A 23,184-nucleotide genomic window follows, 5' to 3' on the forward strand; every position below is an offset into this window, starting at 1 on the left:
TCTGAATAAATAACCTTTCCACTGATGCATAGTTTGTTAGGATTTGACAATATTTGCCCAGGATACAACTATTTGGAAATCTATTTGTGTGCAAAAAAATCTAAATATTGCCTTTAAAGGAACACACCCACATTTTGGGAATTTAGCTTATTCACCGTATCCCCCAGAATGAGATAATTCCATACATTCTTTTCTCATCTCCATGCGTGCTGTAACTCTGTCTGACGCAGCCCCCACTAGCTTAGCTTAGCACAAAGACTGGAAGTGAATGACTCCAGCTAGCATACTGCTCCCAATAAGTAAAAAAATAACACAGACATTTTCCTATTTATGTGTTGTGATTTGTATAGTCACACTGTACAAATAACAAGGTCATATTAGACACAGCCATCTTTTAACAGTATACATACTGGGAACTATATTTTTAGAAGGCGAAGCAGTGCTTCGCGCCTTCTGAGAATATAGTTCCCAGCATGTTTGGACTTATGTAATTCAGGGGGATACGGTGAATAAGCTTAATTCCCAAAATGTGGGCGTGTTCCTTTAAAGTTGTCCAAATATAGTCCTTAGCAACACATATTAGTAATGATAAATACATTTTTCATATATGTTTGCGGTAGAAAATTTACAAAATTGTATAATTTTGACCCATACAATGTATTTTTGGCTATTGCTACAAATAAAGAGTTTGGTTCCAAAACGCCATTTTCCATTTTGACTTAGTTGGGTAAAAACATGTTTTTTATACCAAGAAAGTGACAGGCTAAAAACCACTATTTTCTGTTACAAACTTTCACATAGCATCTTTAGGTTATAATAACATTAAAATTTTAAGATTTTCAAAGATTTATTATAAAAACTGAATTTTTTTATTTCAAAATGCTATAAATCTATTGAATCAATATATAAATGTACATTTATTTTTGCCATGTTATATTCATTTAGTTGAATAGTGGTATACACCGATTAAAAATCAAAACATTATTGTAATTAATCAAAAGACTTACTTTGTCATATTAAGAACACTGTCATTTCTGCTGTTATACTTGGGACGTCGTTGCTGAACTTTTTTGACAGCGATCAGCTGGAAAATGTTTTGGTCCTGCTCGATTTTCATTGACTTTGAGAAAAATAATGGAAAGGTTTTAATAAGATCCCCTGAGATCAATGTGTTGGCATGACAGAAGCTTGATGCTGTTGTGTGAAAACAAGCAACAGCCAGCATTTTTTCTTCGCCCGAGTGCCTCTCGCATAAATTATTTGATTTTGATGGCTTACATTTCTTCCCCGCCACAGAAAACCACCACAGGTTTATCAATGCCATCAAAAATTTTGTTTGTTGAACACGTAGTACAAAGTAGATGAGAATAAACTAGTATTGCGTGTGTATTTAAAGCGCCGCCATTATTGTTTACAATGCTTGGAATGGTGCGCTGTGATTGGTTAAGCGGATTTATTGCATTCTGCAGAGAAGGAGGACTGGCGTTAGTCGCGGTATGAAAAAAAAGGATAAAAGATGACAGAATAACACAACGGATATCGGATTTTGCATAAAAAATAAGAATTGACTTTTTAATACTGACTTTTCACAATACTGATTTTGGTGATAACTAATAAAAAATCAGTATATTGCATTTTGGAACCAAAACTCTTTAAATATACCTATGCTACTTATAACTGGTTTTGTGGTCCAGGGTCACATATGGCATTTGTATGTGTTTACCCTGGGAGTTGAAGCCATGACCTTGGTGATAACACCGCAATGCTTCACAAGTTAAACAACAGGATGAAAACTCATATGTTTGTGTTTCTTATGTCACAGGGTGATAAAGGTGGAGAGAGGGTTCTTCAGAAGAAATGGACAACATTTCTGAAAGCCCAGCTCTTGTGTTCACTGCCTGATGATGGATTTCCCTTCAACATCATCCAGGACATGTTTGTACTGACCCCCAGTGAAGAGTCTTGGAAAAGTACTGTGTTTTATGGAGTCTTCACCTCCCAATGGTAATGTTTTTCAGTGTATCACTACAAACAAACAATATTACAGTGGTTTTCAGCTGGCTTTACTTAATGACCTAGTTTGGCTAATGTAACTCCAATTGACAGATGAAGTACTTTGTACAGCACAAATATATTGGAAGCTTTACTTTGAAATAACTTTGCACAATTTGTAATTATAATTGTTTTTGGCTGCTATTCGCAATCCTGTTAGAACAGACCTGTGACCCATTTAAGTCTTTTGTGCTTTTGTAAACTTAAACCTTTCAAAAAATAAAAGAGAAATTAAGTTTGCTCTCATGCCTGTCACTCATCCAAACTCTTCCTTTTGCTGTATTTAGATTGAAACGTATGGGTATTGATTGAATGCATTAACATGGGTTAAAATAGAAGCAAAAATTACCGGACAGGCAAGAGACAGCGAGACTGCATCGTCTCAGAATAGCCCATTTCTTGTGTGCTCCCACACATCTGTGATGGCTCAGGTTAAATCCAAAGAAGCCAGGTTTTGCATCTTGTGTGCAGATTTCATGGAGCTGCTGTTTGTTTCTTTAGGGCACGAGTCACGTAAGCTGTTATTATACGTTGTGGTAATTGTGCGTATGGGAACACATAACCTAACACATTTTGGTAATGTGTGCAGGTACAAAGGTGCTTCTGGGAGCTCGGCTGTATGCGCATTCACAATGGAGCAGGTTGAAGAGGCGTTTAATGGCCGGTACCGAGAGGTTAATCGGGAGACCCAGCAGTGGTACACATACAACCACCCAGTACCAGAACCAAGACCCGGGGCGGTACGTTTCATAAAACATGTTGAGCCTACAGTAATAGACTCAGATTACTCTAAATATAAATTTTCAATTGTAGCTGTACCCCAGCAATTTTATAATACATTGATTGAATAAAAATGGTAATAGCCCTTTTGCTGAGGGCTAGAACATCATGTTTATTAAACCACGTCTTGTTTATTAGTGATCGGTTGACTTGTAATGAGAATTTGCGAATGTGAGTTCCAGCAGGCAAATTTTATTCTCAGACGTTGATGTCTAGACCAAAGCTTGTTTGTGTTTAGGTCACCTGAGAGGTACAATGCCTCTCCATTTCCAATCTGAACTGAACAGCATTTGTGCTAAAGGTTGCATTAGTTTCAGCACAGTGCATGCAGTCTGCCTTTACATTACATGGCTGGATAGTCATCCAATGATACGTTTGTTTAGAGGTGTCTGTATTTTTCCCTCTTTGTTTCCTGTAGTGCATCACCAACGCTGCTCGGTCGCAGGGCATCTCCTCTTCGCTGCACATGCCTGATAAAGTGCTGAACTTCGTGAAGGACCATTTCCTCATGGATAGCGTGATTCGCAGCCAGCCACTGCTGCTCAAACGAAACGTACGGTATACACAGCTAGCCGTGCACCGCGTGCGGGCTCTCCACCAGACGTACGACGTGCTCTTCATTGGCACAGGTGAGTCACATAGGCTGTTAAAGTAAAAATAAAAAATTGCTTATTTACTCAACCTCAGGCCATTTGATTTGTTGGTGACATTTTTTCTTCAGTAAAACAATAAAGAAGATATTTGGAAAAAAGCCCAGTGTGGTTCATATAATGCAAAAACCCTCGTTGAGAGTTCAATCCAATACAAAAGAAAATTCCCATGACTCTGCGATTTAACAAGGCATTCAAGATAGGGATTTAAATCCGGTCCTCATTGCAAACAATTTTCATGCAGAGTAAGACAGGACTGCCATTTATTCAAAAACATGGGTGTGTGATGCCCCCTAATGGAGAAGGTATGTAATTACACCTTAAATGATCCTTTTTCAAACCTGGGCTATTTTAACCATCAGATTTTGGCCATTGTGAAAAGAAATCTGCCAAATATCCATCATTCTGATAATCGGTTTGAAAAAATTGTTACAAGCCACTGATTCAAGGCCATTGTCATAGCAAATGTATGGTTTATGCAATCCTGATTATCATCTTAGCCACTTTCCTTGTCACAATTGACACTTGACAGATCAGTGCAGACATAGATATCATCCTATCAGACCCTTGACTACAGCGTCTCATGTCACATTTCAGATGACGGCAGAATTCACAAAGCCCTCAACGTTAAGGGCAAGATGCATATCGTAGAGGAGCTGACGATTTTCCCTGAGCCCCAGCCCGTTCAACACATAGAGCTGCATGATGAGAAGGTACTTCATCGCATACAATTTCATATCATTTACCGTATTGTCTCTGTTTTGCCCACTGGAGAATTTAATGCATTGCAAAATGACGCATGGCCGACTAAAAGCCCTCTTTGGGTGTAGAAAGCGTGAGGCCTTAAAAACCGTATCCTCACTTTGATAATTGCTTCCTTATTTCCTCCCTGGGGAACTGCGAGCAGATGGAAACAAACAGCGTCTGTATATAAACCGCTATGTCTCTATGTCAGCAGTGTATAACTCAGACATAGCATAGCTTGAATGTGTAGTGGACATCATCAGAGCTAATGTGTTTTTACATCTGTCAGTGTAATTATCATCTATTAATATTTATGTGAATGAACAATAATAGTATGTTTCTGTAGTTAGCAGCTATACTAAGGAGTAGTTGTTCTGAGGAGGTGTCCCATTTCTCTTGTGTTTTCTTTTCCATTAGGGACTGTTGTTTGTCTCCAGCTATTCTGGGTTGGTTGAAATCCCTCTGGCCAATTGCTCCAACTACCAAAGCTGTGGGGAGTGTTTACTATCCAGAGATCCTTACTGCGCCTGGACAGGAAAGCAGTGTGCGAATATCAGAAATGCTCCAGCCAAGAGGTTAGTGTGATTGTGTTGCTGTAGAACCCATCATGGTTATTTACAAGCCAGTCAGCATACAAACAACTTAGCTAAAGTTAGCAATTTTTCTGACAATGTATCCAAAGTTTGGAACGACATGAGGGTGAGTTATTAATGACAGTATTTTCATTTTTAGGTGAACTTTCTCTTTAAATATATACATTTTAGTATCACATGTGTTCCCTGGGATTTAGATTATAAGTCTTATCTTTGCTCTCTTCTTTCTAGTCAATGGCAACAGGATGTAGATGATGCTAACACTGCCTTGTGCAAAACGACCGCGATTAACCCTCGTGCTGGAAGACCAACTCCACCACGTTAGTAAAAGTTATCCATTTCAATATATATATATAGTATACAAGTACACACTTGATGTGTTAGTAACTAAAATGTATCCCACAGGTGTGCAGTCATGTCGCCCGATTCAACTTCCAGCCAACACATTTATGGTTCTGGCCTGTAACCTACGTTCCAACTTGGCCAAAAGCCAGTGGAAGTACAGTAATACCGCCGAGCGGTTTGTCTACCCCAGCCCTGATGGAGGTCTAGTGGTGGTCGGCCAGGTGGACAGAGAGGAGACTTATGAATGTTGGTCTGACGAAGGCGGCTATCGACAACTTCTGGCCAATTACTGTGTCAAAGCAGAGCCTGAAAGCACCACCCTAATAGGACCTTCGCGGACACAGTTTGTGGCCCAAGGGGAAGCTAAGCCTGGACAAACGTGGTCTCCGCAGAAAACCAAAACTTATTGGAATGAGCTGATAGTGGTGTGTGGCTTACTTGTATTCTCCTTAGTGGTCCTGTCTTTGTTCGTGATTTACAGGAACCGTGACAGAATGAAGCCCTTCCTCAAGGAAAGTGAGTGCCCGAACATGCAACAGAAGAAAACGCGGATACCAGGGAAGCACACGGAGAGCCTTCCGTTAAACGGCAACAATATCCCGCCCTCCGTGTCCGACCACAAGGGCTACCAGACCCTCAATGATAACTACATATGCAGTACACCCACCCACGAATGCTCATCGCCCGAGAACAGCAAAAGCTTCTCGGAATCAGACAAAAGACCGCTGAACTTAAAGGAGAGCCACGTGGAGATATCGCCGACGTCACCGCGGCCTCGGGTGCGACTGGGCTCGGAGATCAAAGACTCCATCGTTTAGGTCTGAAGAAATGGTGATGCCTGTGGTTTGGAATGACTGTTTAAAAAAGTGGCCTGTGATTGAACAGCACCAAGGGAGGAACAGACTGAAACGACTGGATTACATAACATCACTGGGATTTATTTTGCACTTTGTCCTCTAATTATGTCTTGGTGATCTGTTCTCATTTATCAGTCACTGCCTGTGAAGCTCTCAGAGCCTTGTTGAGTAGGACGCAAGGCCTTTGTATGCTTTGAAATCACGGTGGGCGTGCAAGACACCGATCAGGTGGTCTAGCGTACCTGCCCGGTCCGTCCTAAATGTCTGGCGAAGTCTTTGTGAAAGCAATACGATGCCGTCAGGGCTCACTGACCTGTCGTGCTCCCATCTCATCCCCACGGAGCTGGTTTTCGTCCAAATCGAACCAGCAGTAGGTGAACAATAGGAAGATTCAAACTTTAGTCTATAATAGAGTCTCTACTGAATATAGTGCCTGACATTAGATACATTTGGTACATCAAAAGCCTGATGATATATGCAAAAACTTTAGGTAGTATATCATCAGAACCTCAGCACATAGCAGGCATACTATGCAAATCACATAGAGAATCTACGGTAAATGGAGAAGCGTTATGTGAAGAGCTAACAAACAGTACAATAAGTAATGCCACGTCCTCAGTATTTTACACTGCTTCTCAGAGATACACACGTTAATGTATGCAAGTGAGATTGAGGTACAATCGAGACCACATGGTGGGGTTTGTATGTAGATGACTCCAAAGAAGACACATTAGCAATATTAGGAGTACATAATAAGACAAACTAAATTCGGAAATGGGGACATGAAAGGGGTCTCTATACCCAACCAAAATCTGTTCATATTTGATAGGTGATCCTCATTTAATAATGAATAATACACAGGCAACCAAAGTGACCAAAAGTCTCTTGATTGTTTACTGATCGAAATTGGTAGTCTGTTGTGCCAAAAGATTTTAGTGAAACATTTCGATCTCTCACAGATCTGTCAAGAGCGCCGTTGTCTTGACTCTAAAGTGTACTTGTCTCAGATTGTCATGATTTTAACTTTTTACTGATGTATTTGCATGTGGACAGAATGAAAAAAGGTTCTTGTGTTATGCAAACACACATGTGGTTAAGGCTTTATATGGCACTTTTAAGATATAAAGCTATGAGATCTGTGCTCAAGAAAAGTGTAATGTGACCAGCAGATTTTTTTCCATGAAAAAGTGCCATGTTCACTGTATCACCTTAAGGGTCACCAAAGGCAGGCTAACAGATGTTTTTGGGTGGGAGCATTGACGTATTGGTCCATTAAATAAATAAATAGTCATCTGCCAAGAGCGTTATTGTAGTAGTGGTTGAATTTCAAATTCAAGCAGTGCTATACTTGGGTGCTACGAAGCAATGGAAACCACAAAACAAGACATGCAAATATGTATGTCGTTTATATATCATAGCATAGCATCAACATAAGGATCCATGTAAAAAAATGTACAGAACACAAATGAGATTTTGTAAAAAATTCCATTATCATCCATGATGACTTTCATGTAAAAATTCCCAAAGACAAGCAGCTCTGTATATTGCACAACCTGCGCGTGTAATATATACAGTATGATTTCCTTGCCATTGATATTTTAAGATCATGCATTTGTATTGTGAATGTAGTTACGTATTAATTGAAAGTGTTTCAACATTACATTGTGAAAAACATTGTGTCTTATTTAAATGTATCGTTTAAAAAGATAGATATTTACTTTGACACCATCATCAAAGTAGCTGCGCATGGGGATGCTACTGGTGAACAATGACTTTGATCACAGAGTTGTATAATTGTAATTTGTAAGAGGAGGCAGTGAAAATAATGTGGGAAATAATCAGCATATTGCTGATTTCATGCAGAATTCATACTTTTTTGATTTTTTTGTATTTGCACAAATGTGGAAAGGTTTGATTATTCTTCAGGCAATTCTGTAGACAGCACCAGTAGACGAGTTTATGAATGCCTCCAAGAAAGATGTTGTAAATTCAAAGGAAAACAAATGTAATCTTGTAGCCTTTATGTGACTCCAACACATGTGAACAGAAAGCAAACCTCACATGCATGTCTGCTCTGGTGGACTACACAGTAGATAAACCTAGTACTTTGTAAAGTCGCAAACCACTGTATATTGAATGGTTGTCTGTGCAACAGTCCACTGCAAGGGTATGTCTCCACTGTGCTTAAACCTCCAGAGATCTGCTAATATATACATCACACACACTTAACTGAATATGTTAAAAGCACAAAAAAGAAAAAAATGTGTTTGTACAATAATATCAGTATGATTTACATATATTCTGAAATCACTTTTATGCTAAGTTAATTTAAGTGGTAAGTAAATTTGCTCATGTTTTTCAGTAAATCATCAAGATTTTGATCACTAGTGTGGTGTTTTACAGAGTCGACAATGTGAAAAATTCACTGTACATCAAGCTGCTACCTGCAAGTGGTAGATGTATTCATGTTTAGATACATAATAGTCACATATTTCTCTCTGACTCGGACATAAGAGTTACTGGACTATAGTCTGCTTTACTCTTAATCACACAGATACATTCTTATAAAGGCACACCAAGATGCTCTAAAAACTATTGTAAGTTAATGTCTTGTAAACTTTATTGTAAAGGTGTATTTGTAAATTTTGCTGCCAATGTAAAGAAAAAATACTGTTGTTAAATGTATTTTTTGTATTATACATCACTACTGTTTTTGTTGTTTTTATTATATTGTACATAAAAGCACTTTAATTTTAATTTTCTAAATAAAAGAAATAATCCCAAAATATGTTTCAACATTCTTTTGGTTGGTCACAGTTCACATGTTGTCTATCATTAAATGTTGGTCTTAATGAAGAACAACTAATCAACTGAAAACTTGTAATTTCTTATTCACTATATTGTCTATATATTGTCTGTTTAGGTCTGTATGCTTTATATAATACACTTATCCTAAAGAATATCTTACTTTATCAATACAAAACTACTATAACAGAGCTGAAAAATAATCTTGACAATACTGCCATCATGTGTCAGTTGTTAGATATTGACATCGCACCTTACCTCCATTTCAGGCTGTTGTTGTAATCGTGTTGACAACACTAGTAGAGTTAAATAAAGTAACAACTAATATACAACATATGTCAACGTAAACCTCTTTCCAGTTATGATCAAATGGATATTTAGCTTCCTTGCCATTTTCCTATTGATATCTCTATGTGAATGGGTGTGACAGGAGTTAAAAGTTAAACCACTGGTAAACACGTCAGTTTCGTTTAGACGTTAGGCGGGGTACACTCTTTACACAATGACTCAAGTTAGCAAGCAAGATGTAGAAAAAAATGTTAAGGAGTTTATTTAAGATACTCTTAACTTTCATATTGTCAATTGCTAACTTACATGTACGGTAATACAGCTGAAGGGTCAATTACACTGAAGTCATGCATTTAACATATTTGGGTCATTCTACAGAAATTTCAGTTTTTCTGTCCATAGTTTTTACACAAATATTACACGTGAAAAACACCTTAGGGTTACATTTTTTTATATTTTAAAATGAAACAATATGTTATGTGAACAATTACACCTTCTTGAGTCATCAATGCAGCAATATTTGATTTTTATTAATTAATTAGAATTCCAAGCAGCACAGAAGTGCTCATCCCCACAGTCATGTACAGAAGGAAAATGCTTTATTTTAAACCAGCTAATACCAGCTAACAGCTTATGCTGGTCTTTGCTGGATTTTTTTAGTAGAGAAAGCAGACAAATGTCATTTAAGACCGGACAGCTGATGTCATCTTCATCAAGCGACTGACGTCAGGCACAATTTTAAAGATGCAATTTTTTTCTTGAATTTAAGTCTGTAATAAAAGTTAAAATAAAAGTGTTTCTTTACGTAATGTTACGCATTTATTTACTTTTTGAATCATTGTTGTTTCATATTGCTTCATATTTGAGATATGAATGTGTTCCTTGTTTATGTGGGTACTTTATTTAATCTACACTAAAACAATCTATTTAAGATGTTATTAAATTGTTACATTTCTGTTCGTTCTTAACCTTGCTTAAAAGTTACATTCTTAAACGCAAAATTACTTCACATTAAATCTATAGCTACAACTCTCTTTTCCTGTTGTTAATTTTTTAATCTTTCCTCCTTTCTGTACACAGTGCTGAACCTAAAATAACATAACGGCACTGACATCAAAATCCGCATCGAAATGAGTGTGAAAATAATAAACAACCTTCATAAAAGCATATTGCATAGATATTACAAATTCACACGAGTTTGCTGTAACTCACGCTAGTGATGGACTGCTCTGACCCACCTCCAGTCCACATACTATCCAATGCCAAACAAACTGAGCTCAACCTTTTAAACAGCAAGATCATAGGCGTGTTCGACTTTACGTGGGGCTGCGCAGGGCGATCGACGAATGGCATCAAATTACCGCGAGAGCAGTACGAACCTCTCGCTGTCGCGGTACGTTGATGTCATACGCCAATCGTTCTGCGCAGAGCCGCATGAAGTCGAACACTTCTAATTACAGGACCTCTCATCCAATCGCTCGTGGCTTTCTGTCTGTCTTCAGTTCACAGCGAGTTTTCAGCACACCTGTTGCCGATGTGTGTGCTACAGCACTAATATCTAGCGGTTTTTTTTTTTTCATTACTTTTCTTTTAATTTCACTTCCACTTTTTTCGTTCTCGGTGTTTTCAGGTGAGTTTTGAAGTGAAACAATGAACCGCACTGACCTACGGAGGCTTTTTTCGGCATGTGATGGGAACAAGTCGGGAAGGATTGAGTACGAGGACTTCACTAACGTTTGTACAGAGCTCAGTGTCCCTGGTGACCACATCAGCACTTTATTTAACAAGTTTGACCTGGATGGAGACGGATATATCAATTTCAATGACTTCTCGTCCAGTTTTAATGAAGTTTCGGAAGCACTTAATCTGGCTTTGTTGGGCGACAGTTTGCAAGCTCAGAGAAGTGCTTGGGATCAATTTGAAAACACGTTGGATGGAGATGTGGCCTATTATTTGGGAAGGTATTGACATTTCTGGGAAATATTTTAACAAGTGAACCTCACATGTAAAACAACTAATTCCAAACTATAATATTATATTTATTGACCAAAATGTCTGCAGGCAGTTGGACTCATTGAGCGAGTTGTATGAACAGATTCACTCCACATCAGATGAGGGGTTACTGCAGCAATATGAAGATCTCATAAAGAGTTTTGTGGCTGAGAGTAAAGAGCACAGGTTGGAGAATCAACAACTGGAAACCAGTCTGAGAAGGTGAGCGCCATTTGGGAATGGGCTGGGAAAACTGGTGTTTCTACAACTGCTCTGGATAAAATCCGTGATATCAAGGTCAAGGTGTTCTCACTATACCCAAGACAAAAACGGACAAAAATTAAGGTTTGATGTATATGCTGACAGAAGACTTAGAAAAGTCTGCCTGTATGTAGGTCTAAATATCAGGGTCTATTCCGGTTTAATCTCAAAAATAAGACTGAAATCATAGTACAGCATTGTAAAAACATTTTGTGACCATGATTTTTATGTTTTGTTTGATCAAATTGCACAAAATTATTACTTTGCATAAGCATTTATGTACTTAGGAAAGTACCTTGCCCAGTACCACATTAACATTACTATTTACTATTGGACTAAAATGCACTTCACAGTTTTAAATGTTTTGTTTATTTTAGGTATCATATATCTACAAATAATATCATTACAAACTTCCTTATTTACTACATTGTACTTAAGTATTCCTTGTAATATTTAGAAATGCCCTTGCCTTCTTAAAGGAGGAAATAGAAAATCAGTGTAAGGTTACTAAGCTTGCCTTTCTCTTCATTTTACTATGATCTAATTTTTTGCTTCGTAATTTTTTGCTTGAGTGGTTCTCTAGGCGTGGACGCATTTCGTGTTGTCCTAGTGAGGGCTTTTCTGTGTGTTTAGCATGAGGTTGTTTGCTTCAGCTTATGTTCGCAGGAGCCTTGCCTTCTTTCTTCTTTTATTTCATCAGAGGTTTGCTCAGCTGCACCCTCTTGATGATTTTGGTAACACTGTGTAGCTTTATTAAAGGAGTAGTTCACCCAAAAATGGCCCCCATTGACTTGACCCTAGTCATTTATTCCTACTATGAAAAGTCAATGGGCCCCATCTTGTTAAGTGGATGACTCCTTTAAGGAATTTATATATATTCCTACACGTGGCTCTAGAAAGAAAACAATTTTTTAGAGATCTTGATGTAAGCGCACAGGGATGCATCAAAGTGTGTAACTAGACTGGCTCTTTCAAACCACTTTTGGTTAAAAGGCTTTAAAGTTAGCATTTGATGCCTAAAGTGTGTTTGAAGGGCTGTGCCTTTGCTTGTTGATGTCAACAGGACTGAAGAACTGACCAGCAGTCAGTTTGCAGAGATTGAGGACGACTTGCAGCAACAGCTGGCACGAACAGAAGCGAGAATCAGAGAAGAGGTGAGATGTCCATTAAGTCTTGGTTGCAGTATGATTCTATTTAGTATATGATATAACATGCACGTTGTTATGTTTCGGAAAATGGAAAAGTTTTGAGGTTTGGGTTTAGGATCACCTTTATTATTGTAGTCCAGCGAGTGGTGCCAGCCAGACTCCTGTGTGCACAAAGGCGTCTCTATGAGAGCTTGTAAATGCATCTTTATCAGGCCTGTGCGTAAAACGAAAACACTCTTCTTGGGTTTCATGTACACAGGAGCGAAAGAAATTGGACGAATCTATAGCAGTGCTCCAAATCAAGCATGAGAATGAGCTGGTTGACCTGCAAGCAGCTATAGACCGACTCACAAAGGTGGGAGAATTATTGGCATGCTTCTATATTTGCTTGCTAAAATGTGTAAGTAATGCTCACATTTCCTCTATTAATAGCAATATCAAGAGGAGTCAAAATTAACCAGCCCCAGAGAGGATGCCATCAAACTGAGATCACAGATTAGAGATCTGATGCAGGTAGGAATCAGAAATCCTATTCTTTTATGCCAGGGGTTTTCAAACTGGGGTTTTTCCTCATAAATTCACGTTCTCTTAAATTTTCTGGGGACCTCATTGAACCTCCTGGAAGCCCCCTGGGGGTCCCCAGAAAATTTAAGAGGAAGTTAATTTATTAGGTATTTCTTGCTACATACATTGCAGAATAATTTTATATTTGCTTTGTATCTGAGTCCCTTTTATCTTAATCAATTTTCTTAAAAAAATCCAGATAAATTACTCCCCACCATGTCATCCAAAATGTTGATGTCTTTCTGTTCAGTTGAGAAGAAATTTGTTTTTTGAGGAAAACATTCCATGACTTTTCTCATTTTAATGGACTTTAATGGACCCCAACACTTAACAGTTTTAATGCAGTTTAAAATTTCAGTTTCAAAGGACTCTAAACGATCTCAAACGATGCATAAGGGTCTTATGTAGCGAAACAATTGTCATTTTTGGCAAGAAAAATAAAAAGTATCCACTTTTAGACCACAACTTCTCATCTTCCTCCGGTCATGTGATGCGCCAGCACGACCTCAAGTAATACGTCATCACGTCAAGAGGTCACGGATGATGTACCGTATTTTTGGGACTATAAGTCACTCCGGAGTATAAGTCGCATCAGTCAAAAAGTGCGTCATGAATATGGGTCGCCTTTATTTAGAAAATGTTTATTCTTTTGGGGGGCTTTCGTTTCTTAAGTCTTTCTCCGTTGTCTTTAAAGGGGACAGAGAATAAAAAAACATTTTTACCTTGTCTTTGTTGAATAATGGTAGTCTACCCACATTTCCAAACATACAAAAAGTGCTAAACATCTCAGTCTCATAGAAATTCCTCTTTTAGAAATGTCAGCCAGAAAACGGCCCATTCTGAAAAACTGATGCTTATGACATCACAGGCATCTAACTGCCCCTCCTCTTTAAAATAATTGGCTACATTTTTTGAGTGGCAGCAAAGTCAGCCAATCAGTAATGAGATTGCAAGTTAAGCCAGTTGGGGGAGCCAAATAGGTGCAAAACCACTTGTTTAAAATCCCCCACCCTAATAGAGCTATCTGAGAGAGGTTTTTAGGAAGCTTCTAAGGCATTACAGACCCAAACAAAAAAATTGTGTCTACATGTCACATCACAGAACAAGGATAAATACCCCGTTCAATCATTCTGTCACCTTTAAGTTAATGTTTCAGTTAACAGTTTTTTCAGGGGTTCTGGGGTAGGCTACAGGAGCAACATATAGCACGCTCTCGTGGCTGTAGATGGTAATGTCTTCCTGTGGGTCAATAAATTTTGACGCATAAGTCACACCTGACTGTAAGTCGCAGGACCAGCCAGTGTTTACAAGTGTGGAGAAAGAGGACCGTTCTGACGTTGTTGTATGTCGAATGATACAAATTAATGTCTTTGTGTCAGTTTATTGTTTAAAATGGTCCCCAAATGTGCGTTTCATATATGTAACACGTGACCTTTTGACGTCATTACGTGAGGTTGCGCTCGCTCGTCGCACAGTTGGAGGAAGAAGAGAAGTTGTGGTTTAAAAGTGCATATTTTTTATTTTTCTTGCCAAAAATGACAATCGTTTCGCTAGATAAGACCCTTATGCCTCCTTTGGGATCGTTTAGAGTCCTTTTGAAACTGCATTTTTAAAACGAATAAGTGTTGGTGTCCATTTAAAGTCAATTAAAATGAGAAAAATCCTAGAATGTTTCCCTCTAAAAAACATAATTTCTTCCCGACTGAACAAAGAAAGACATCAACATTTTGGATGACATGGTGGTGAGTAAATATCTGGATTTAATTTGTAAGAAAATGGACTAATCCTTTAAGGGGTCCATAAGGATACATTTCTTGTAAAGCGGCTATGAATCAAGATAAAATTTATTGTCAAAGTTGCTGCAGTACAAAAAATTTGAATTAAATATGTTTGTGTTCAGGTTTTTACACCCAGCTTACTCAGTTTTTTTAAGTGTAGGCAGTTCTATATTCGTTGTTAATAAAATATGTAAATTGTTTATACAGTACAAAAATATTTGAATAGTACATTGTCTGGTTGCTTTCCCTTGGTTATTATTACCCACATTTTTTTTTTAAATGGCAGAACAAGCCTCAGGATTTTATAAAGAAGTGTTATGCATATATTGACTTTGTCAGTTGTAATTCCTGTTTATTTTTTTATTTTTTATTTTTTAGGAAAATGAAGACCTGAGAAACTCGCTCATGAAAGCTCAGATGAATGTCTCTATTCTCCAGGTGGAGTTGGACAGATTGAAGAATGCATTTACTGATCAGAAACTTCAACATGAGAGGTGAGAATATTGATGCTTGACTAACAAGTTGGTAAAACAAGTTGATAAGCTGCCTTAGGTAAAAGCATTTGCCATATCTAAAATGTAATTTTTAAAGATGTTAAGGTTGAAATACTTTTGGTATTGATGTTTTATCATACAGAGAAAGTGAAGACCTGAAAAAGATGGTTATGGAATACCAGTCTTACTCGAGCCAAATAGAAATCCTTCAGTAAGTTTGTTGGTTATTTCATCATTTGCTAAGTTTTCATGCTATATTGTCGCACTAGATGTCAAATTCTTTTTCTCCACATCAGGGAAGTGAACAAGAAGTTGTATGACAGCAATGATGGGTTACGGTCTGCTCTCACCCAAGATAATCCTACTACAAAAAGACGGGTAGTGTTTCAATTGCTTTTGAGTTGCCTTTGAATTTCCAGCATGCCATGCATACAGTAAATGCATCCTTTTCTGTAACTTAATTTGTTAATGATAACTATCATCCAATATTTACTCTTCTGTAGCGCTCTCCCAAAAATGAAGTTCCTCCGAGGAAGATGAAACCGCTTCGACAGAGCACAATGAATCAGGGCAGGTGAATATACTCCCTTCTGTTTACCCAATATATGTTGCCAGTGTACCTTGTCGGAAACAAATGCTGAATAAATGTTGAAGATGCTTTCTTGTTTACTCCTGAGTTTGTTTTCCTTGTGACTGACGTTTCTGTATGGCATTGTTAGTTTTGTTAATGAAGAGGACACCATGGCCTTGGTAAAGAGTTGGGCTGATAGATATTTGGATAGTGGAGTTTCCATTCAGACTGACACGGAGCCAATGTCAGGCAGTGATTATGACAGCGATGACAGCCATGAGACAGCGCATCATAACGACTCTTATAATCCATCTGAGCTGGAGGTAAGCAAGTTACCACCTGCTGTTTAAAAAAAGCTATTCAATTTGATTATGTTGCATATCATATTATTTAAAATATTTAGTTTTTATTTTCGTCCAATTTTGGTATTACTTACTTTTTTTATGGATTGTAGTCAGACTCTCAGTAATTAAACAAGTCTAATATTAATACAATTGTACAAAATCTTTTAAAAATTAAAATGTAATTTTTGGTATCAGCCCAGAATTTTAATTTCGGTGCATCAATGGTTTTACACTTGTACACCAATGTTTATAATAGTATACATGTATGTGCATGTCTTGTAGGTTTCAGACCTGAAGTCTGAAGGTATGGGATCTGTAGCTCGTAGCACAGTTGGCTCAATAACCTCCTCGCTTCGGCGACGACTGTCTGTTTTTCCTGTCAAGGTAGCTCACACGGCTGTTCCTGTAAGTCTGTCCAGCTATGTATGGGTATGAACAATGTGCTTTGCCTTTTTGTACACAGCAAACTGAAGCAGAGGTTCATGACACTGATGATCTTGCTCCAGTGTATCGCCTGGTGTTAGCTGGGGATGCTGGGTCAGGAAAGTCCAGCTTCTTACTACGACTAAGTCTTAATGAATTTAGGGGAGATATACAAACCACTCTTGGTATGAAGATGGATATGCCAAATATGTTTATAAAAATGTTTATCCATACTATATTTATTATTTAATGTTACCATTTGAAGAGTATTAGGATTAAATATAGTATTAGTACTAAGCAGAGTTTATTCTTGCAGGTGTTGACTTTCAAATGAAAAAGATGCTGGTAGATGGTGAGAAAACAAACCTTCAGATCTGGGACACTGCTGGACAGGAAAGGTACAGGATACTTATTTTTAAGATGTGTTTAAAATGTATAATTATAGTTGACATCTAAAAAGGTTACACTTAAATTTTTGTTAGTGGAATCTTAATACATTACAGTTTTTTTATATAAATATAAGCCTTTTCAATGTGTTTATATGAACAGTAAAAAGTGCTCACTATAGTACACTAAATGGGTTTTAATGGATTAAACCCAGACGGAAGCTACTTTAGATGGATACATTTCGGGTTTTGTGTTGACCTAAGTTTTCATTTTATATTTTACAAATCGATTTTCACAAGTCTTTTATGAAAATCATAAGTTAAACTCTATTACTGTATTTCTGTTTTCAAATGCAGGTTTCGTAGCATTGCTAGGTCATATTTTCGCAAGGCAAATGGAGTGCTTTTGCTGTATGACGTCACATCTGAAAGCAGTTTCCTAAACGTTCGTGAATGGGTGGAACAGATTCGGGTACAGCGACACATTTTATGCATCATTTGTTGTCAGAATGTTTTATATTATATTGCTTTATCAAACTAGCATGTTTCCCTCTCGTAGGAGTCAACAAATGAGGATATCCCAATGTGTGTGATAGGGAACAAGGTGGATTTGAGGGCTGAGAGGCCAGAGGGAAGCTGTGTGACTGCTTTCCATGGTGAAAAGCTTGCTATGGTTAGTTGTTATTTATTATTATTATTATTATTATTATTATTATTATTATTATTATTATTATTATTATTATTATTATTATTGTTATTATTAAATAAAATGAAAAAGCAATATGTTGATTTGTAATGGCTGCTACTGTCTATTTCATTAGACTTACAATGCCCTGTTCTGTGAGGCAAGTGCCAAAGAGGGAACAAATGTCATAGAGGCAGTTTTACATTTAGCAAGGTAAGATCTTTAATACCTCTTTCTAAGAGGTTTTACAAATCCAAATGTTCAAGTATTTTGAGGCTTTACAGCTGTTATTAATCACTGTCACAGAGAAGTAAAGAAACATGCGAAACTGAGCCGGAGATCAGAATCACAGGTTAAGCTGAGTCTTTACAATCGGAGGAAGACGCTGAGCAACTGCTGTGGAGTTTAGGTCTAGCTGTTTTTTTTTCCCAGAGAAATTCAGTTCAAGTGCCTTGCATTTGTTTTAAAGTCAGTGCTTTCAACGTTTTAAATAATGTTTGTTAATTCTACCTTATAAATTCATGTTATTTTAGAAAAATATTGGCAGAATAAAACTTCTTTTTTAAAATGCATTGTCACTTTTAAGCAATTTTAGAAAGTCTTTTTCATTAACTGTTTAAGCACATTGATCAAATGTATACCAGTACATTTGCCTACAAATGATCAAATCACTTCAGGGTTCAGTGTTTATTTAAATGTTTATGTATTTGTTATTTGAATTTATGTTGAAGGATATGTCCATATACATGTTTCTAACATTATTGTATTAAATAAATGTTTTTAGATTTGGAATACTTGAGTCATTTGATGTCGTCTTATGGGTGACTTTTCTTGCATAATAAGAGTTTAAAATGTAATTTTGTCTGTTGACAGACAAAGGAATTTTACATAGGAATTTATAGAGGTTTTAAATGACTGGATGGCAGTTTAAACGAATTGACATGAGCCAACAAACCATTTCTTAAAACTGACATTCTTGAAACAAAAACTACAATGCGATTTGAGCTACACTTTATTCAGTGAATAGGTAAAAGAAATTGAATGAGAAATAAAAATACAAGCGACTGTGTTTTTTTACACTTGTTAATACTGATCAAGAAGAGCAAAACCTGTTTAGGGAAGTAAATACTATTAAAAAGTACCGTAAGCTATTAAATGTTCTTAAAAGAAAAAATTCCATCCACACACAAGGAATACTAAATGCCGTCTCGTACATGGTTTGTCTGTCGTCTTCTCACTATTTGGCTTTAAATTCCAATTTCTCGTTTGCTTTCTTTTGATTTGGTTGCATTAGTTCTGCATCAATAAAGAGAGAAGATTTAAACATCTGCTAAGAGTGATGAAACTTAAAATATAGCACTTTCTATACGCTTTTTGAACCCAGTGAAATGAATTGCCATAAACCGCTCCAGCGCTTCTCAAGTCCTCTGTACTACAGTAAGGTGGCGTTGCCTCAGCCTCACTTGATTTCCACAGTCTCTGGGTGCATCCCAATTCAAAGGCTGCGTCCTCTGAAGGCCGTATTTTAAGGCCTGTCACGTCACCGCGACGAAAGCCAATTGGGTGTCCCAATTCAAAGGCTCATTCAAAAGACATTCATACAGTATGTGGCCACCAAATGCGTTCTTTGATGGATAAGCATTGACTATCCCAAGATTCAATGCTCGCCTGTGATGTCTGGGTATTAAAAAACATTCATAACTGTAAACTAAATAAAAGTGCTTGTTACTGTTTTACTATTATAAATTATGTGAATTAATATTATTGCTGCAATTCTGCATCAACGCATCATATTATATAAAAGAAAATGAAAAAAATATCTGGTTCCTATTTTCAAAAGTTTGCTGTGTCTCGGCCCAGGCAGTTTTACGACCTTGATGTTCCTGATGCGTCCAGTAGGGTGTACATTGAGTTCGCATCATCAGACTTAGCAGAGCAAGTTTGGGATCGACACAATATAAGATAAACAGTGTAATAAACAAACTGCTTTCATGGAACATATGTAGCTTCCGGCAAACCTCGCAAAGAATCAATAACATCAATTCCTTTTAGAGTAGTTTATTTCTGATTGCTGAACATAAATAAATAATTACCTTAGTTCAAATTACAGCTAAATCGTATCAAAAACTACACTGAACTACAGTGTTTAAATTAGAGAACAATTTATGAACACTAAACAATGTTTCTGTGGTGTGACAAACTCAAAACACATTTAATTTCACACACAGACTTTAAAAGGAAAAATGGAGAAACGTTGCTAAAACATGCCATGCATGCAATTTTTGCCACACAAAATAGGCATTGCCATCAATGGAATTCAGAGGTTGATGACAGTGATGGAGGAACTTTTATACACATTTTTTTTCAGGTAATGACTTGTTTGTCTATTATACTTTGAACCTTGCTTAATTATTATAAATATTTTAATGTTTTAATTTATATATTTTATGGAAAGATAGAAAAGTTGGTGAACAAACTTTTTCCCCATTCAGATTTATTGCCAGCTTTTTAATTCAGAGGTGGATGACAGTTGGGAGGTGGAGGGACTTTTATCTTTTATACAAAAAAAGTTTTTTCCTTCAGGTAATAACTTGATTGTCTATGTCTATTTTTGTCTAATTACTATAAATATGTGTATAATTCAGAGGTGGGAGTGATATACCCAAAGTGAGACCTCTGCATTTAACCCATCCCAGTAAGTAACACACACACACACACACTCAGAGCCAGCCAGCACCCTGGAAGCCTTGCTCAATGGGACCACAGTCTCAACGCATACTCAAAATGAGATGGGCATTTAACCCATTCCAGAGAATAGTGAACACACACGCACCCGGAGCAGCTATCCCAGCACCCGGGGAGCAATTAGGCTAAAGTGTCTTGCTCAGGGGCACCACAGCCGCAACCCACTGTCCGTAAGACTCGAACCTTCAACTTTCGGGTTAAAAGCCTGACTCTAACCACTAGGCTAGGTGGAGGACAATGGGAGGTGGAGGGACCTTTCAGGTAATTACTTGTTTGTCTATTATACTTTGTACCTTGCATAATTAATGTAAAGATTTTAATTGATGCATTTCAAGGAAAAATTGAAAAGTTGCTGAACAATAAACTTTTTTCCATACAGATTTATTGCCAGCCAGAACTTCAAAAACTTTGCAGAACGAGCTGTTGGACTGTATGTTGTCTGTTGTGAGAGAAAACGTGCTTGTGCTGCACTATTGAAGCAAAAGAAACGTATTGGCCTGTCAACTTGATCGTGATCTGTTCTTTTCTTCACAAATAAATAAACACAGTTTAACTTGCATGCTCGTCTTGTAAGTTCATGATTAGAAATGAACATGTGAACGAAAACAATTATTATCATTAAAACATGAAATGATGGATAATAGCTACTGTACCTCTGAGCTACCCTGTCGCCAGTTCACCCCTTTTCCTTCCTTGGACCAGTTTTAATAGATACTGACTACTGCAGACCGGGAACACCCCACAAGAGCTCCGGTTTGGAGATGCTCTGACCCAGTCGTCTAGCCATCACAACTTGGCCTTTGTCAAAGTCACTCAGATCCTTACATTTGCCTGTTTTTCCTGCTTCTAACACATCAACTTTGAGGACAAGTGTGTATATATAATAACAGGTGGAAATTTGATACAAGTGCAGTGCAACATGAGGAAGATCTCTAACAAAAGCGTGATCATGGATCAAGTGAATAGTGTGAGTGTGCCCTGATCTTATCTGATGAAAGAAACTAATTTGTAAGATATAATACCTGCATCAGTGATAAAGCAGCGTGTCCCCTGCATGCCAAAAAACATGTGAAAAACAGTCTTCTAATATGTCGACACTAACTGGGTTGGGTAAGAGAGAGGCAGTAATAGATTCATCAGCATAGTATTCCTGTAAATCCTTAGGACAGATGAGTCACTAGTTTGTTTACAGGAGTGTCAAGGAGTTAGAAAAGAGAGATAATGCTCACACATAGTAAACTAAACTCCGGAGTGGATCAGGAGTATTTGTGTAGGTTAGCACTGAGGATACAGTACACACAGGATGCGGTTCCACTTCACTGATGGCAGGTTTAACTGCAATGGGAAATGTGGGCTCATTTATACAAGATGAAGTGTCATCACGCCCACTGTTTACCAGCAGTAGAGAACTCACACATAAAGATTGACAGATAAAAACTGAACCGTACTCCTCTAAAATTACACAACTGTAATGTTTTGTGATGCCTGTTTGTTTACTGAATTTTGGTAGATACTGATTGATCAGAACATATTTTGTATTTGATCATATTCAGATTTTTGTGGTAAATTGTGCTTTCATTTTAAATATATTACTTGCTTTCTCTTTTTTGTTCACACATTCTGCTTTGTTTTAGTTGGGGTGCCAGCAGTCTCTTGTTTTTTTTTCTCCTCATCTCTTGGCATTTTCTGGAATGTGTGTTTGTGAGACTTTTAGTTCATTTGCATGTAGGTCAAAAGAGTTAGTTCTGTGCGGTCAGGACCACAGATATGACTAAACTGCCCAAGGCCACCACCAGAGCTCCAAGCAGAAACTTCCAAGAAATTCCCTGAAAGAGTAGAAAACAAGATTAAAAGACGGAGGGAATCAGAGGTCCCCAAACATTTTGAAAGGAATTTTCCACCGCTACTATTCTCTTGACTATGTTGTTGCCAGTCACTTACAGTCAGCTTCTTTTTGGGTGTAGGTGTTAAAAAGGGTGCTATGTTTTCCCCAAGCAGTTGAGCTGGTTTAGCTTCCCAGTTCTGAATCTCATTTTCTCCTGCCTGTCTTTTTACCAACTTTGACAGCTCGGCGTGTATGGCCTATAAAAATACAGAATTAGAAAAAAGTTTAAATTCCTCTTCAATGTGCTTGATTCTGTCAGTAATGTATAGGATTCTCCATATGTTTAGACTGTCCAGCAGATGGCGACATTTCACTGCCTGCAAAGGCTGCATTACAGGAGGGTAATGAGTCAGGCATATGAAACAACAAACAAGCAACACTCATTTAAGGTTTTAGTAATTCTCACGAAGAGCGTAACCGAGTAAAAGGTTAATTTGTAAATGAAGCATGTGTGCTGTTTTCTGTGCAAGCTCACGTTGCATATTTAACTCTTATATATTAATAGACACCTGCTTATTGTATCCTTGACAATAATACAATGGCATGACCTTGATTTTATTGCTAGATATCAAATTCTATACTACTTTTGTGACTGAAATCCCTTTATTCAACTTTTTACAGCGTAACTTCAACCTAACCGATATATATTTTGCTTATAAATATACTACAGGTACATGGTTCTATAGGTGTACATTCAATGTTGTAACCCATAACATAATAACAAAGAAAGAATCCTAAATATATAAAAGCACATATATGTATGTTTACCATTCGTGCCCTTCTCAGCTCTATGA

General features: G+C 37.4%; 3 protein-coding genes across 4 annotated transcripts in view; 2 read left to right on the forward strand and 1 right to left on the reverse strand.

Annotated features, from left to right (window-relative positions):
- The window catches only part of sema4ba (sema domain, immunoglobulin domain (Ig), transmembrane domain (TM) and short cytoplasmic domain, (semaphorin) 4Ba), a 62,365-nt gene extending 53,558 nt beyond the window's left edge, over positions 1–8,807 (forward strand). For both annotated transcript variants that reach the window (XM_065283127.2, XM_065283126.2), the window contains exons 9-15: positions 1,823–2,004; positions 2,642–2,792; positions 3,251–3,461; positions 4,080–4,195; positions 4,644–4,801; positions 5,051–5,139; positions 5,225–8,807. In XM_065283127.2, the coding sequence (XP_065139199.1) occupies positions 1,823–2,004; positions 2,642–2,792; positions 3,251–3,461; positions 4,080–4,195; positions 4,644–4,801; positions 5,051–5,139; positions 5,225–5,982 (1,665 nt within the window). In that variant the 3' untranslated portion in view covers positions 5,983–8,807. The remainder of the gene's footprint in view (positions 1–1,822; positions 2,005–2,641; positions 2,793–3,250; positions 3,462–4,079; positions 4,196–4,643; positions 4,802–5,050; positions 5,140–5,224) is intronic.
- A 1,828-nt stretch (positions 8,808–10,635) lies between these two features.
- On the forward strand, positions 10,636–18,495 carry rasef2 (RAS and EF-hand domain containing 2). Its single transcript, XM_065282680.2, has 17 exons — positions 10,636–11,075; positions 11,176–11,328; positions 12,431–12,521; positions 12,775–12,870; positions 12,948–13,028; positions 15,236–15,351; positions 15,494–15,562; positions 15,648–15,729; positions 15,855–15,925; positions 16,071–16,245; positions 16,549–16,650; positions 16,730–16,874; positions 17,006–17,087; positions 17,433–17,547; positions 17,635–17,748; positions 17,897–17,973; positions 18,067–18,495. Exons 1-17 carry the CDS (start codon positions 10,765–10,767, stop codon positions 18,167–18,169), a joined length of 1,983 nt encoding a protein of 660 aa, XP_065138752.1. The 5' UTR covers positions 10,636–10,764; the 3' UTR covers positions 18,170–18,495.
- A 3,672-nt stretch (positions 18,496–22,167) lies between these two features.
- Positions 22,168–23,184, reverse strand: part of fkbp16 (FKBP prolyl isomerase 16) — a 45,190-nt gene continuing 44,173 nt past the window's right edge. The window contains exons 7-8 of the mRNA XM_065282681.2: positions 22,447–22,587; positions 22,168–22,331 (exon numbers count right to left, since the gene is read on the reverse strand). Coding sequence (XP_065138753.1) covers positions 22,245–22,331; positions 22,447–22,587 — 228 coding nt within the window. The 3' untranslated portion in view covers positions 22,168–22,244. The remainder of the gene's footprint in view (positions 22,332–22,446; positions 22,588–23,184) is intronic.

This window comes from Paramisgurnus dabryanus, chromosome 9, assembly GCF_030506205.2.
Source record: "Paramisgurnus dabryanus chromosome 9, PD_genome_1.1, whole genome shotgun sequence".
Classification (NCBI taxonomy): Eukaryota; Metazoa; Chordata; class Actinopteri; order Cypriniformes; family Cobitidae; genus Paramisgurnus; species Paramisgurnus dabryanus.

Coding starts and splice junctions, on each gene's coding strand:
- rasef2 (XM_065282680.2), top strand. CDS start 10,765: ATGAACCGCACTGACCTACGGAGGCTTTTTTCGGCATGTGATGGGAAC. Junction 15,730..15,854: donor ATCCTACTACAAAAAGACGG/GTAGTGTTTCAA, acceptor ACTCTTCTGTAG/CGCTCTCCCAAAAATGAAGT. Junction 17,548..17,634: donor AATGGGTGGAACAGATTCGG/GTACAGCGACAC, acceptor TCCCTCTCGTAG/GAGTCAACAAATGAGGATAT.